Source organism: Oncorhynchus masou, unplaced genomic scaffold (genome assembly GCF_036934945.1).
Source record: "Oncorhynchus masou masou isolate Uvic2021 unplaced genomic scaffold, UVic_Omas_1.1 unplaced_scaffold_2144, whole genome shotgun sequence".
Classification (NCBI taxonomy): Eukaryota; Metazoa; Chordata; class Actinopteri; order Salmoniformes; family Salmonidae; genus Oncorhynchus; species Oncorhynchus masou.
In genome coordinates, this window is record NW_027008621.1 from 44,050 (window position 1) to 60,277 (window position 16,228).

The window sequence follows — 16,228 nt, forward strand, 5'->3', positions numbered from 1 at the left end:
AGGTCATGGAGTCATTGTCGATTTGGAAGACCCATTTGCGACCAAGCTTTAACTTCCTGACTGATGTCTTGAGATGTTGCTTCAATATATCCACATAATTTCCCTGCCTCATGATGACATCTATTTTGTGAAGTGCACCAGTCTCTCCTGCAGCAAAGCACCCCCACAACATGATGCTGCCACCCCCGTGCTTCACAGTTGGGATGGTGTTCTTCATCTTGCAAGCCTTTTTACTCCAAACATAACAATGGTCATTATGGCCAAACAGTTCCATTTTTGTTACATCAGACCAGAGGACGTTTCCCCAAAAAGTACGATCTTTGTCCCCATGTGCAGTTGCAAACCGTAGTCTGTTTTCTTTAGTGGCCTTTCAGGTTATGTCGATATAGGACTCGTTTTACTGTGGATATAGATACTTTTGTACCTGTTTCCTCCAGCATCTTCACAAGGTCCTTTGCTGTTGTTCTGGGATTGATTTGCAGTTTTCGCACAAAATTACATTAATCTCTAGGAGACAGAACGCGTCTCCTTCCTGAGTGGTATGACGGCTGCATGGTTCCATGGTGTTTATACTTGCGTACTATTGTTTGTACAGAACGTGGTACCTTCAGGTGTTTGGAAATTGCTCCCAAGGGTGAACCAGACTTGTGGAGGTCTACCTTTTTTTCTGATGTCTTGGCTGATTTCTTTTGATTTTCCCATGATGTCAAGCAAAGAGGCACTGAGGTTGAAGGTAGGCCTTGAAATACATCCACAGGTACACCTCCAATTGACTCAGATTATGTCAATGAGCCAATCAGAAGCTTTAAAGCCATGGCATAATTTTCGGGAATTTTCCAATCTGTTTAAAGGCAGTCAACTTAGTGTATGTAAACTTCTGACCCACTGGAATTGTGTCATGCACAAAGTAGATGTCCTAACCAACTTGCCAAACTATAGTTTGTTAACAAGACATTTGTGGAGTGGTTGAAAAACTAGTTTTAATAACTCCAACCTAAGTGTGTGTAAACTTCCGACTTCAATTGCAAATATACATTTGTACTCCGGACTCCAACATTGCTTGTCCTAATGTTTCTACATTTCTTAATTCCAAGATTCTTGTGTAGTGTTGTGTATGTTAGATATTACTGCACTGTTGGAGCTAGGAATACAAGCATTCGCTACACCATAATAACATCTGTTAAGTATTTGTAGCGACCGTTAAATTAGATTAGATTTGATATGATTCTCTCCTTCTCTCTCTCAGTTCTCATCTTGGTCCCTCTGGTAACTATGGAATCTTTTCCAGTAGAAGCATCAAGAGACGGTCCTCTCACACTATGAGTTGGATCTCAGTGATGGTAAATAGAAGATAAACTGGTGTGACTGTCCATGGACTACTGACCAATACCAGCATATGATAAATCAATGAGATACAGTTTATGTAGTGTATGTATGTACATACACCACAGGAGGCTGCTAGAGGGGAGGACAGCTAATGATAATGGTCGGAACGGAGTAAATGGAATGGCATCCTGGAAACTATGTATGTGATGGATTTGATACCAGTCCTCTGATTCCGCTCAGTCATTACCACAAGCCCGTCCTCCCCAATTAAGGTGCCACCAACCTCCTGAGTATACCAAATATTAGTAACACCTTCCTGATATTCAGTTGCATGTATGTACATGTGCATACTAGTAGGTATGTGTATTTAATGCACTGTGCCTGTGTATCCTCATCCAGCAGGCCCCTCCTCAGAAGCTGGCGGCGTGTGTTCACCAACAGCCGGGAGCGCTGGCGCCAGCAGAACGTCCAACGGGCCTTCTCAGACCTCCGCAGGCTCATCCCCACCCACCCTCCAGACAAGAAGCTCTCCAAGAATGAGATCCTCCGACTGGCCATGAAGTACATCGACTTCCTTGTCACCTTGCTCAACGACCAGTCCCAAGACAAAGCCAGGGGCCCGCCTGAGGTGGAGACCCAGGATGAGAGGGCCCAAGCGGGGCTGAACAACAAGGATATGCACCCACTTTTCCAGGGTGACACTCCCTCTTCAACTATGGTCTACCACGACAGAGGAGACTCCACAGACTCATCGATCATCGCCTTGGCAACCTCCCGACCTCCAGTTGCTATAGCAACACAGACAGTGAGGAGAACCTGGGGGGCGGGGCTAAAGAGCTCAAAGGTGGTGCCGCGGGGCATTCCGGGAAAGGTCAAAGGTCAGATTAGGACTGCGGTGACACTTGCCAAAGACCAGCGGTGACATGACATGTGACATCACAAAGAGGACAAAATTGAATACCTGGTAGTAAATCATATCGACAAACTGACAGAAAGGACAAAAATGTACAGTATACTTACTATTCTACCAGCAATCTTTGAGACTTTTGGAATCGATGTAGTTCTTTCAATGACATGGTATATCTGCAAGGTCAGTTCTGAGTTCTTGTAGCAGGTTGTGGTATTGTTTGACTGACCCTCTGTCTGGATTTTGTGTCCTGCAGTGTGGGACTGAGGCTTTCTGGGTAACGTAAGCTGTTTCATCCGAACTGAGGCTTCTATAGGGCTACCTGGGAAATGTAGGCTTGACTGTTTGTACATCCAGTCAGCACAGTGTCAGTTGCCCTAAAACCTCTGAAGGAGCCATGTTGACCTCATGGCTTTGCTTCCTGAAGTTTGAGACATCAAAAAACATCAATGACGGTAACCTTCAGCAAGTAGTTTATGTGGCAATTTTTAAGTTTCTTTCTTTAGTCAGATGAAGAAGATGGTCCCACCCTCCCTCCCTTAGAGGACAACATTGTGACACAGTTGTCCCAAATGGCACACTATTTCCTGTTTAGTGCACTACTGGTCAAAAGTAGTGCACTATGTAAGAATAGGGTGCCATACGGGACATTGACCGTGCTAGCTGACCGAAATAAAGAGTGTTTTAGTTCTCTCTTCCTTATTCAACATCCTCTTATTGCACTCCAGAATACATGCAGCCCTGTTATCAGCACAATTTCTCAACCCATACAATTGTTTCGCTGCTGTGTCCAGTTTGAGAAACAGACAGTGTAGTCGCTGGCAAAGTATTGTTGTGTGAAGGGGTGAAGATGTGTTTTTGTGTTCAGAAAATCAACTGTGCTTATTTTATGGCTGTAAGTTGGTTTGTGATCCTATAAAAAGTGTGTTGTGAGAAAGTGCACATAAGAATATTTTGTATTTTTATTTATCTAGTATGAATTAATTAATATGAACCCTAGCTTCATGTCCACAGCCCAGTTCAACCCTAACCCTAACTTTGTGTCCACCTCCCAGCTCAACCCTAACACCAACTGTCCTGTCCACATCCCAGCTCAACCCTAACTTCCTGTCCACCTCCCAGTTCAACCCTAACCCTAACTTTGTGTCCACATCCCAGCTCAACCCTAACACCAACTTCCTGTCCACATCCCAGCTCAACCCTAACACCAACTTCCTGTCCACACATCCCAGCTCAACCCTAACACCAACTTCATGTCAACCCTAACACCAACTTCCTGTCCACCTCCCAGCTCAACCCTAACACTAACTTCCTGTCCACATCCCAGCTCAACCCTAACACCAACTTCCTGTCCACATCCCAGCTCAACCCTAACACCAACTTCATGTCCACATCCCAGCTCAACCCTAACACCAACTTCCTGTCCACATCCCAGCTCAACCCTAACACCAACTTCATGTCCACTTCCCCAGCTCAACCCTAACTTCCTGTCCACATCCCAGCTCAACCCTAAACCTAACTTCGTGTCCACCTCCCAGCTCAACCCTAAACCAACTTCGTGTCCACCTCCCAGCTCAACCCTAACACCAACTTCCTGTCCACATCCCAGCTCAACCCTAACACCAACTTCCTGTCCACATCCCAGCTCAACCCTAACACCAACTTCATGTCCACCTCCCAGCTCAACCTAACCCAAGCTCACCTCCCAGCTCAACCTCCCAGCTCAACCCTAACACCAACTTCATGTCCACTTCCCAGCTCAACCCTAACCGTGTCCACCTCCCAGCTCAACCCTAACACTAACTTCCTGTCCACATCCTTGTCTCAACCCAACAGTCAACTTCCTTTAGGAAATCCCAGCTCAACCCTAACACCAACTTCCTGTCCACAGCTCAGCTCAACCCTAACACCAACTTCCTGTCCCATCCCAGACTCAACCCTAACAGACAACTTCCTGACACAGCCCAGCTCAACCCTAACACCAACTTCCTGTCCACAGCTACCGGTTCAACCCTAAACAGGTGGAAAAATGCTTCCTGTCAACAGCTCAGCTGACCGATGACAGTACCTAACCCACGTGGAAAGCCCATAACCCTACCCACTGTGCACAGGTGGTGTTGGTGGGGGAAAGTCTATTCCACGTTGGTTCAACATTTCATTGTTGGTGGGGGGTGGAACCAACGGTGGTGGTAGTGGTGTTGGTGCCCAGTGGTGGTAGTGGTGTTGGTCACATGGTGGTGGGGGAACCCTAACACTACCCCTAGAATACCACTCTGGGGGAGAGAATGGTGGTGGTCTGCACTCAATCAGTCATCCATTACATGTAGGAAATGTTGGTGGTGGGGGTGGGGAATACATGGTTTCAATCCTGTTGTTTATGGTTGTTTGCTTGGGTTGGTTGGTTACATGGCAGGTTTATAAGGGGTGTTGGTGAGGGGGGGGGGTGGAGAAGGGAGAGTAGTGGTGACAGAGACAGTGGTGGTGGAGGGAGTGGGGGTGAGTGAGGGGAGACAGAGAGACGGAGGGTAAGGGGTGGTGGTAAAATAAGAAAGGTGGAAAATGCTCCCTGCTGATGTCCCCAAGGGACATAGCTGACCGATGACAGTACCGGGAGAATCCCGGACGTGGAAAAAAATAGGTGGCGGTCGCTTTAACCTCCCGTAGGGGTGGTGTTGGTGGGGAGAGGGTAAGGGGTGGTGGTAGTGGTGTTGGTGGGGGGGGGGAATGGAGGGTAAGAGGTGGTGGTAGTGGTGTTGGTGGGGGTGGAGGGTAAGGGGGTGGTAGTGGTGTTGGTGGGGGTAAGAGGTGGTGGTAGTGGTGTTGGGGGGGGTAAGGAGTGGTGGTGGTGGGGAGAGGGTAAGGGGTGGTGGTGGGGTAAGGGGTGGTGGTGGTGGGGGAGAGGGTAAGGGGTGGTGGTGGGGTAAGGGGTTGGGGGGGTGGAGGGTGAGGGTGGTGGTGGTGGTGGTGGTGGTGGGTGGAGGGTGAGGTGGTAAAATCATGACAGCTGTGAAACAGGACGTTTAGCTACAATTTTGTAAATGCTGACAGATAATTTTTTAGTTGAAATGGTGGGATCTATTTGTGTCAGTAAAATGTATTATGCGTGAAATGGCGGTGGAAATGCCTTTATGCGCAAATATCGATATAATGACCATCATATGGAGGTAAACTTGGAGTCACACGATGATATGATGTGTGGTCCTCTTGATACACCTTTATTCTGGTGACATGATGATTGATGCTTGACTGCTGTTTGACAAAATATTCTCTCTCTTAGCCATAATAATCTCATCATGTAGACTAGCCTACCTGCACAGCCTGCATTACCTGCACTGTATAGCTGTTGTTGGCTGGCGCGCACCACCAGAGTAGGCACATATGCTATTTAATGCAACTGTTTTTGTGTCACAACTATCGGAGTTGAAAAAGCGATGGAAACACATTGAAGTTTAAATTTTTATTCAGTACATGAAACCTGAACCTGAAAAATAAATGTTTTTGTGCATCACGCACTGATTTTTATCCTCAACAAGTCAGTTTGGTGGAAACACACCACTAGTGGGAAAATGTGCATATTGGATGGAAACCTAGTTATGGAAACCTAGTTATGGAAACCTAGTAGAATAATTATTCTGATAAAGAAAAAGTAACTTTTTCACAACATAGAGGCATACAAAGACAAAACAAAGGTGGTACGGCGAGAAAGATAATAAAGTGGTACGGCGAGAGAGATAATAAAGTGGTACGGAAGAGATAATAAAGTGGTACGGCGAGGAGAGATAATAAAGTGGTATGGCGAGGAGAGATAATAAAGTGGTACGCGAGGAGAGATAATAAAGTGGTACGCGAGGAGAGATAATAAAGTGAATACGGCGAGGGATAATAAAGAGATGGCGAGGAGAGATGATAACACGAGGTGAATGATAAAAGTGTGCAGAAATGGATGAAAATGCTGAAAATAATGTTAGGATGAAGTTTGATTGAACAGTATAAAGCAATCAGAAGAGAGAGCCTATTGAAACCACCTAGAATGTATTTGTTGCCACCCTCCCTACGGTCCTGCACTCCTCATGAAGCATATTTAGAACTTTTATTATAAAAAAACATAAAATACTGTCAAATGCCATCATACTGTCAAAAATGTTGACGATATCTCCCCATCCCTAGTTGGTGTCCCCCTCAACCCTTTCCCCCAGGTGGGCTGCGTGTCTCCAGCTATCAGGTGGCCAGGAAAATGGCTCGACAGTTAGTGCTGTCTCATCTACAGCCATTAAGTTGCCTGATGGGGATACTGTGGTGCAATCAACCGCTACATGCATGGAAGAGGGGGAGAGAGGAAAGGGCGAAAAAAAGAGGCAGAAATAAGAGAAAATCAGCCACAAAGGCCCTCGTTCCCTCTCCCTTTCTCTCTCAGACCCCCCACCACACCCGGTCGTTCTGACACAACAGGAAGGACTGGTTACATAACCCTATTGCCTCTGCCTCTAGCCTCCATCTCTGACGTGTCAACCTGGCCCTGGCTCCCTCCGTGCAGGCCAACAGTGGTGCGCTCCACGGCCGGCTCCCTCCGTGCAGGCCAACAGTGGTGCGCTCCACCGTCGGCTCCTCCGGCAGGGCTCCCTCCGTGCAGGCCAACAGTGGTGCTCTCCACGGCCAGCTCCCTCAGTGCAGGCCAACAGTGGTGCTCTCCACGGCCGGCTCCCTCAGTGCAGGCCAACAGTGAAGTGCTCCACGGCAGGCTCCCCCGTGCAGGCCAACTGGTGCTCTCCACGGCCGGCTCCACGGCAGGGGCTCCCTCCGTGCAGGCCAACTGTGGTGCTCTCCACGGCCGGCTCCCTCAGTGCAGGCCAACAGTGGTGCTCTCCACGACGGCTCCCTCCGTGCAGGCCAACAGTGGTGCGCTCCACTGACGGCTCCCTCCGTGCAGGCCAACAGTGGTGCTCGGGTCCACGGCCGGCCTCCGGCAGGCCAACGGCTCCCTCCGTGCAGGCCAACAGTGGTGCGCTCCACGGCCGGCTCCCTCCGTGCAGGCCAACAGCTGTTACCGTAAAGTAGGTTTTGGCTTTTCTAGGGCATTGTAGATGAGCATAAGCATCTGCCTGTGGTTCCAAAGGGTCAAAGGTTGCATGTTCCGAATCCAGTGATATAAAGTTGTTTTTGATATTTTGTTTTAAGCCTATGCCAAACCTTAATCATTGCATGAACCATTCAGGATGAATGCCTAACCTTAAGCATTTGGAGTTAACACCTAAACTCCAACCTCCAAACACTTTCAAATGTCACGTTTGAGAAACATGGATGAACGTCTAATTCTGACGTGAGACTGTGAGAGCTTGTAGGAGTGAACTAAGGGCCCCTGAGGATCAGATCACACAGAGGAGAGGTGGTTGGTGTGGTAGGAGGTGGTGTCCTAGACCTGCTCTATCCAGTCCTACTGATACAAGAGGCCTGGAGGGTGAGGCAAAGCAGTCTGGGACATTCTGCCTCCCCTCTGGGTTTTATTACATATTGCAGGACCAACTTTACATATTGTAGGCCTTCAAACCCAACTGAATGATATTATCATGCAATGTGTTTTATTAGCATTAATAAACGGATTAACTATATGCACAATAGTAGTTTAACATTTAAAGAAACCATGTTGAATGTAATTTGAATAATAATGACGTAGCACATGTGAGTTATTTAACAAGTCATAATTGTAATAGCTGGAAAAGAAATACAACAAAACATTGAAGTAGTCAATGAGAACCGGTATTTGCACGCAAAACAACTTACACATCAGTATATGTTGTACAATGTTACCAACATTATGTTCACAGATATACAATATTACCAACATTATGTTTAAGTAATAAGGCCCGAGGGGGTGTGGTATATGGAAAATATACGGCTAAGGAAGCTGTTCTTAGAAACTTGACACTTAGCGTGGTATATAGCCATGGTATATTATTACATACCACAAACCCCGAGGTGCCTTATTGCTATTATCAACTGGTTACCAACGTAATTAGAGCAGGAAAAATACATGTTTGTCATACCCATGGTATATGGCCTGATATACCACAGCTGTCAGCCAATCATCATTCAGGGCTGGAACAACCCAGTTTATAATCACAGATATATACAACGTCTGCGCGGTCACAGGTGGATATATATCATAGATAGAAACCTATCAAATAATCTCTCATAAAATGCTGTACTGTACATCCATATCAATGTGTGTGGATCTGACTCTCTCACTCTGTTTTCAACACCTTGTCCAAGATTTCTCCTTCTATTCTCCCTGTGGCATCTGTCTCTTCTGCTGAGTTCTTTGTCTGGCTAAACCTCCTTCTCCCCACCTCAGTGACCACAGATCCAGCAGTGGCCCCTATAGCTCCCCCTATGGGCCCTCCAAAGAACACACCCACCACCCCACCCAGCAGCGCACCTCCAGCCGTCAGCTTGGGGACCTTACTCGCTCCCGCCCCCACCTTCTCCCACACCGAGCGAAGGAGTGACGAATACCATGCAGAAGAGGATGAGAGCGAAGGAAGATTTTCCAATTCCAGGGCGCTCACACTCTTCTCCGCCTCCTCTCTCGTTCTCTCGTTTCTCCTCCTCATCCACATCTTCCTCTGTCTCTCTCAAGGGCTGCATGGAGTAGGAATGAAGTGCTTGTCTCTTCACCTCCTCTCCTCTTCCCCTCCTCTCCCTCACTATCCCTCCTGTCTCTGTCTCACCCTATCCTCCGCCTCCTGGAAGAGTGGACAGGAGAAACACTCTCCTCCCTCCCTCTCTCACCGTCTGCTCCACCTTCTCCAATAACTCCCCCACACTCCTCCTCTTCCTCTCCTCCTCCTCTTCTCCTCCGCTCCCCTCTCTCCATCACATGATACCGATCCCCACATCGTTTAACCAACTCTAACAAATCTCTCCTCTGGCTGGAGATATACTTCTCCACTCCATCCACTCCCACTTTCCCGCCCTCCTTCAACCGATCGGAGTGAGTGAAGAGGACCAGGGTGTGGGTCGGACCGCCCGGGACCAAAGACTTTCTCTAGGGCCCCTAGAGCCTGTAGCTCTGCCTGGGCTGGTTGGTCTACGGGGACACAGAGGATGAAGGCGTGGGGGCCAGGGGCCGAGAGGGCCACACAGGATGACAGCTGGGAACGGACCACATCGGGAGGGTGCTCGGAGGCGGAACCAGTCTGGAGTGTCCACCACTGCCACCTGGAGGTTAGAGGGAGGATAAAGGAGAAAGGAAAGGAGAAGAGGATTTGTTGAGGTCTGAAATTACTGGCATGTAGCTCGTCATTTGAGGTCACTACTATATTGATTTTACTGAAGCAAAAAGGTCAACTTGACCCTCCCCATTTACTGTGAAAGTGTTTACAGTCATTAACACTATAACATTCTTAGACATAATACTTGATGGGTTTCAGTTTTGAAACAAGTCAAACTGCAGATAGACCTCAATAGAAGTCAAAGACCTCAATAGAAGTCAATAGACCTCAATAGAAGTCAATAGACCTCATATTATTCAATGATTAAGAAAATAGAAACCCAATAAAGCTGTAATAACGATTAATCAATCACTAACCCGTCTCCCAGCGGCAGAGGGCCCTGCTCTTCTGACAGTCCTGAGTGACGGCTGTGATAATGTCTGGACGAGACACAAACTCCTCCCGACCCAGTATGATATTACCCTGCACTTTTTCCCTGACCCTGACCTACCCAGCAGAACCACACGCAACTGACTGGGAGGGGAGGAGGAAGGGAGGTGGTTGTCTTCTCTCCAATGCTGTTGATTCTGTGGCAGACTGACAAGGACAGACACTATGTTTAGATCCCTCCAATGCTGTTGATTCTGTGGCAGACTGACAAGGACAGACAGTATTTTTAGATCTTTCTCACATTTAGATGAAATGGGGAAAAGTTAAAGAACACTACAATTGACATTGTTGTGTTACACTGAGAAGTATGTGACTTACAGGTATTAACAACTTTCTGGGCTGGTTTTGCTTCGAGTTCGGACAGCTGTGAGAGTATAGCGCCCTCTAGAGACAAAAAGATAGAATTACAACAGAGGAACACAGTCTCGTGAACAACCCTTCATCACCACACATTACTTTCAGTGTCAAAGTAGTTTGTTTGAGCTTGGTTTGAGTAATGGACATATATATCCATACCGAAGTGTGACGAGCGGACAGTTTCCATACAAAATGGGTCTTTACCTTCAGTCAGATGGAAACTAGGGATCCTTGTGAACAGTGCTGGACCACCATTCTGGGGCTCTGTTGGCTGCTGCTGTTGTGTTGGTGTTGATTGAAGACAGTTAACCAAGGGTTTCACAGTCACTTTCTCTTCCATATCTTCCCCCCCTTCCCTTCTCCTCTCAATCTCTTCTTCTCTTTTCCTCTCCATCTCTTCCCTTCTCCTCTTGATCTCTTCCCTCTCTTCCTCTCTTCTCCTCTCTATAGCAGAGTTAGGTGGAACTTCTCTTTTCCTGTTTCCCCAATATCTGCGTGTCTCTGTGTTGGTGACGTGTCTAGATTCCAGTTCTCTCTCTCTCCCCTCGCTTGTTCTTCCACCTTCTCCTTCAGTTCCCTCTCTCTCCCCCTTGCTTGTTCTTCCACCTTCTCCTTCAGTTCTCTCTCTCTCCCTCGCTTGTTCTTCCACCTTCTCCTTCAGTTCCCTCTCTCTCCCCCTCGCTTGTTCTTCCACCTTCTCCTTCAGTTCCCTCTCTCTCCCCCTCGCTTGTTCTTCCACCTTCTCCTTCAGTTCTCTCTCTCTCTCCCTCTCTTGTTCTTCCACCTTCTCCTTCAGTTCCCTCTCTCTCCCCCTTGCTTGTTCTTCCACCTTCTCCTTCAGTTCTCTCTCTCTCCCCCTCGCTTGTTCTTCCACCTTCTCCTTCAGTTCCCTCTCTCTCCCCCTCGCTTGTTCTTCCACCTTCTCCTTCAGTTCCCTCTCTCTCCCCCTTGCTTGTTCTTCCACCTTCTCCTTCAGTTCTCTCTCTCTCCCCCTCGCTTGTTCTTCCACCTTCTCCTTCAGTTCCCTCTCTCTCCCCTCGCTTGTTCTTCCACCTTCTCCTTCAGTTCTCTCTCTCTCCCCCTCGCTTGTTCTTCCACCTTCTCCTTCAGTTCTCTCTCTCTCCCCTCACTTGTTCTTCCACCTTCTCCTTCAGTTCCCTCTCTCTCCCCCTTCTCTTCCATCTCTTCTCCATCTCATCTTTTCTTCTCTTCTCCCACTCTTCCTCTATTTTTCTCTCCGTCTCTTCCTTCTCTTTCCTGCTCTTCATTATCTCATCCCTCTCTTTCTTTATCTTCTCCATCTCTTCCTTCCAGTTTTCCATCTCCTCACTCTCTTCCCCTCGCTTGATCTCTTCCCTCTCTTCCTCTCTTCTCCTCTCTATAGCAGAGTTAGGTGGAACCTCACTTTTCTGGCTTCCACAATATCTGCGTGTCTCTGTGTTTGTGACGTGTCTAGATTCCAGCACAGTCTCTTTCTCCTCCTTCACTTTGTACCTCTTCAGTTCCCTCTCTCTCCCCCTCGCTTGTTCTTCCACCTTCTCCTTCAGTTCTCTCTCTCTCTCCCTCGCTTGTTCTTCCACCTTCTCCTTCAGTTCCCTCTCTCTCTCCCTCGCTTGTTCTTCCACCTTCTCCTTCAGTTCCCTCTCTCTCCCCCTCGCTTGTTCTTCCACCTTCTCCTTCAGTTCCCTCTCTCTCCCCCTCGCTTGTTCTTCCACCTTCTCCTTCAGTTCCCTCTCTCTCCCCCTCGCTTGTTCTTCCACCTTCTCCTTCAGTTCTCTCTCTCTCTCCCTCGCTTGTTCTTCCACCTTCTCCTTCAGTTCCCTCTCTCTCCCCTCGCTTGTTCTTCCACCTTCTCCTTCAGTTCCCTCTCTCTCCCCCTCGCTTGTTCTTCCATCTCTCTCTGCAGGGTGTTTTGTCGTATGTAGCATCCTCTGTTCTTTTGTACCATGTTCTCCACCTGAAATAAAGCACAGTGCCTCAAATATAAAATAACAACAGGGTGGTTATACGTATTTGCAACATTCCGTGGACATAGTAATAAAGTATTTGAAAGTGATGTGTCAATAAAGTGATGTGTCAATAAAGTGGGTTGGTCCTACAAATTGACAGTAGAAGCACATAGAGCACATACGGGCACTACATCAATTGGATCCACTGTCATCACTATCATTATAAGATGGAATGGTTGTCATGGTTACCTTCTCCAGCAGCTCTCTGACCTGCTCCCTGTCCTGCGGTCGGCGGTTGTTGAGGACGTGGTATTGGCCCCCACACCTGTCAATCACCTCCCTGAGCCCAGGGTCCTCTCCCTCCAGGTACTGCCCCACCCCCTGGCCCATCAGGTAGTCTCCACAGGTGAACAGCACCAGGGTGTGTTTCAACACCCCCTCCCCAAACACCTCCTCCAGCTCAGCGGGCACTCTGTGCTCCACCTGGATCAATTAGAACGATGCAAATACATGGTATTCATAAGCACAATGTGCATCATTAAGTCAAACAGAAGGAAATAACACAGAACATAGAGACTGTTCAGGACTCACAACACCATAGTAAAACTACATGACAAAACACCAGAGACGCAATAACAAAGAAACATAGAACTTCTCTGAATGATTAGAGAACTATTCGACCCACCTCGGTGAACTGGCCGACAGGAACCAGCAGCAGGAAGGCGTGTGGCCCCGGGGCAGCCAGCTCAAGTGCCCTCTCTGTCTCCTTCCTCACGCCAGCCTCCATGTGGCCCCCGCTCCAGTACCAGCGAGGGGCCTCCACCACAGTCAACCTCCGGCCCTCGGAGGCCCCAGGCCTCAGCTGGCAAAGCCTGGGGGAAGAACCAGCGGAGGAAGGAGGGCCGGAGGAGGACTGGCCCAGGAGGGTGTCTCCTGACAGGGTCTTGCCACAGCCGATGGTCCCGAGGAGGACCAGGCGGAGCTCTGGCTCTGGAGCTCTGGCATGGCTGCCGGGGAGGACGTCAGTCATAGCTGAAAGAGAGAGAGATTGGTTACAGATACTGAAGAGGTATACTTACAGTATGCCTGATGGTCAAGAAGATGTTCATTCGCGTGAATAAATTACTTTGTTCTCCATACCACTAGTTGGGGCGGCAGTGTAGCCTAGTGGTTAGACCATTGGACTAGTAACCGAAAGGTTGCAAGTTCAAATCCCCGAGCTGACAAGGTACAAAATCTGTCATTCTGCCCCTGAACAGGCAGTTAACCCACTGTTCCTAGGCCGTCATTGAAAATAAGAATTTGTTCTTAACTGACTTGCCTAGTAAAATAAAGGTAAATAAAATAAAAAAAATCAGCGTGGGAATAACATGTAAGGGTGTGTCTTTGTGTGTAGCCGCAGGCTTCTCTCTCACACCCAGTCTGTCTAACTGCCATGATTAACACACCTGAATGTTCAACTGGAAATGTGGGCTGGGTTGCCTCTTGTCTTATCATCTCACCTATAGGTCAGTCATCCTGTGGGCTGGGTTGCCTCTTGTCTTATCATCTCACCTATAGGTCAGTCATCCTGTGGGCTGGGTTGCCTCTTGTCTTATCATCTCACCTATAGGTCAGTCATCCTGTGGGCTGGGTTGCCTCTTGTCTTATCATCTCACCTATAGGTCAGTCATCCTGTGGGCTGGGTTTCCTCTTGTCTTATCATCTAACCTATAGGTCAGTCATCCTGTGGGCTGGGTTTCCTCTTGTCTTATCATCTAACCTATAGGTCAGTCATCCTGTGGGCTGGGTTGCCTCTTGTCTTATCATCTAACCTAGGTCAGTCATCCTGTGGGCTGGGTTGCCTCTTGTCTTATCATCTAACCTATAGGTCAGTCATCCTGTGGGCTGGGTTGCCTCTTGTCTTATCATCTAACCTATAGGTCAGTCATCCTGTGGGCTGGGTTGCCTCTTGTCTTATCGTCTAACCTATAGGTCAGTCATCCTGTGGGCTGGGTTGCCTCTTGTCTTATCATCTAACCTAGGTCAGTCATCCTGTGGGCTGGGTTGCCTCTTGTCTTATCATCTAACCTATAGGTCAGTCATCCTGTGGGCTGGGTTGCCTCTTGTCTTATCATCTAACCTATAGGTCAGTCATCCTGTGGGCTGGGTTGCCTCTTGTCTTATCATCTAACCTATAGGTCAGTCATCCTGTGGGCTGGGTTGCCTCTTGTCTTATCATCTAACCTAGGTCAGTCATCCTGTGGGCTGGGTTGCCTCTTGTCTTATCATCTAACCTATAGGTCAGTCATCCTGTGGCAATTATAATTCCAAGGATAATCCAGAAGAGGTGTTCCATATAAATGCTTCCTGTCAGTGAACACCTTTGAAGCAGTGTGTCTGGTGTGTGTGTATCTATCTTTCAATTGGAATGTGTGTATCAGAGATGCAAAGATTCAAGTTACAGGTGAGGTACTGTCTGTGTTCACTGATCTGCCTGTGTATTGTCAAACTTTCCCTCCTCCTCTATTCTCTCCCCATCTCTCTTTCCTTGTGTGTGTGTGTATGCATCATGTGCACGGGTGACCAATTTCTAGCCACACCCCCACACGCCTGCCAGGCCTGTCCAACGACATACCCCTGCCAGGCCTGTCCAACTACATTCTGTTCAGAACAACGTGTGGAGTAATACTCAAACACACAATGTACACTGCAAACTCATAGCACCAGAACATAAAAGCCGCACAAACAGTACAACATATACAGCATATGTAGATCTACTTCAGTTAGATACGCCCTGACAACCTGTTGTTTCTATCCCGTGTTTCTAACCACAGACGACCATGTCCTGTCAACTCTTAACACTCCTGTTCTCCTAGCAGCAAAACTGGAACAGACCTGATCCTGTGCATTATGATCAGTTTAAACAACCATATCGTTTACTGCCTACACATGGCGGGGTGGCATTGCATCAGGTGTTGAGGTCAAATGAAGACCTCCGCGAGCTGTAGGAGAAACAGTACTGTAGCAACAGCTTCACTTTCACAGGCGTCTTTGATTTAGATTAGATCATGTGAAATATGAAGAAATTCAAGGCTTTTAAATACCTTAGTCTATGATATGTTCCGTTTTAAGAACCCTCCTGGCTGACATACACGGTAGACACATCACCCTCCTGGCTGACATACACGGTAGACACATCACCCTCCTGGCTGACATACACGGTAGACACATCACCCTCCTGGCTGACATACACGGTAGACACATCACCCTCCTGGCTGACATACACGGTAGACACATCAACCACCTAAATCTACTGAGGCATCCCCCTTACCCAGGTAGGAGTTTGTTGGAACGGGTTGCTGGGTTTTCTGTCTGTATCCCTGTGTGTCTTCTCCTTCCTTCTCTCCGATGAACCCAGTCGCTCTGAACCGGCTTGTCTCTCCTGTGTAACCCTCCTCACCTCTATCAGTCTGTTATGGCAACACCTATCCTTCCTCATCAACCTCTAAATACGGCCAAACGACATGGATTAAGTGTCTGTGTTAAGTGAGTCACCGGTCTACCTAGTGCACCCTCCTTTTCTCGGTCACACGCACGCTGGTACACATCAACATTCTCTGGCTCTATTGTTCAGAGGCCACCAGGTATTCCGTGGAGAGGCTGGTAAACAGTGACACTCACGCCAAATGTTCACCAGCCAATGAGGGGTTACATGGGTGGCAATAGCCTGCGCTGGAGAGAGTGGAACCAATCTAGAGTACCAGTCAAAAGTTTGACACCTTCTCATTCAAGAGGTTTTCTTTATTTTTACTATTTTCTACAATGTAGAATAATAGTGGACATCATCACCACAAATAACACATACAGAGTCATGTAGTAACCAAAAAAGTGTTTAATGATCAAAACATGAAAGCCACCCTTTGCCTTGATGACAGCTTTGCACTCTTGGCATTCTCTCAACGACTTCATGAGGAATGCTTTTCCAACAGTCTTGAAGGAGTTCCCACATATGCTGAGCATTTGTTGGCTGCTTTTTCTTCACTCTGTAT

At 47.9% G+C, this 16,228-nt stretch overlaps 1 protein-coding gene and 1 long non-coding RNA gene across 3 annotated transcripts in view; both read right to left on the reverse strand.

Moving 5' to 3' along the window:
* The window catches only part of LOC135532989 (uncharacterized), a 46,404-nt gene extending 30,710 nt beyond the window's left edge, over positions 1 to 15,694 (reverse strand). The window contains 13 exon segments of the mRNA XM_064960400.1: positions 1,708 to 1,949; positions 6,710 to 6,890; positions 6,952 to 7,332; positions 7,551 to 7,589; positions 8,578 to 8,709; positions 9,271 to 9,448; positions 9,819 to 9,858; positions 10,810 to 11,167; positions 11,391 to 12,053; positions 12,098 to 12,205; positions 12,447 to 12,680; positions 12,883 to 13,229; positions 15,511 to 15,694. Coding sequence (XP_064816472.1) covers positions 1,708 to 1,949; positions 6,710 to 6,890; positions 6,952 to 7,332; positions 7,551 to 7,589; positions 8,578 to 8,709; positions 9,271 to 9,448; positions 9,819 to 9,858; positions 10,810 to 11,167; positions 11,391 to 12,053; positions 12,098 to 12,205; positions 12,447 to 12,680; positions 12,883 to 13,227 — 2,901 coding nt within the window. The 5' untranslated portion in view covers positions 13,228 to 13,229; positions 15,511 to 15,694.
* Positions 9,990 to 10,801, reverse strand: LOC135532992 (uncharacterized). 2 transcript variants are annotated; one of them, XR_010454424.1, is made up of 3 exons: positions 10,453 to 10,801; positions 10,210 to 10,275; positions 9,990 to 10,038 (listed from the first exon to the last, which is right to left on the reverse strand). It is a non-coding gene; the product is annotated as an uncharacterized LOC135532992 (long non-coding RNA). The 2 variants fall into 2 exon arrangements; XR_010454423.1 differs by lacking the exon at positions 9,990 to 10,038 and adding an exon at positions 10,068 to 10,095.
* Positions 15,695 to 16,228: the final 534 nt, after the last annotated feature.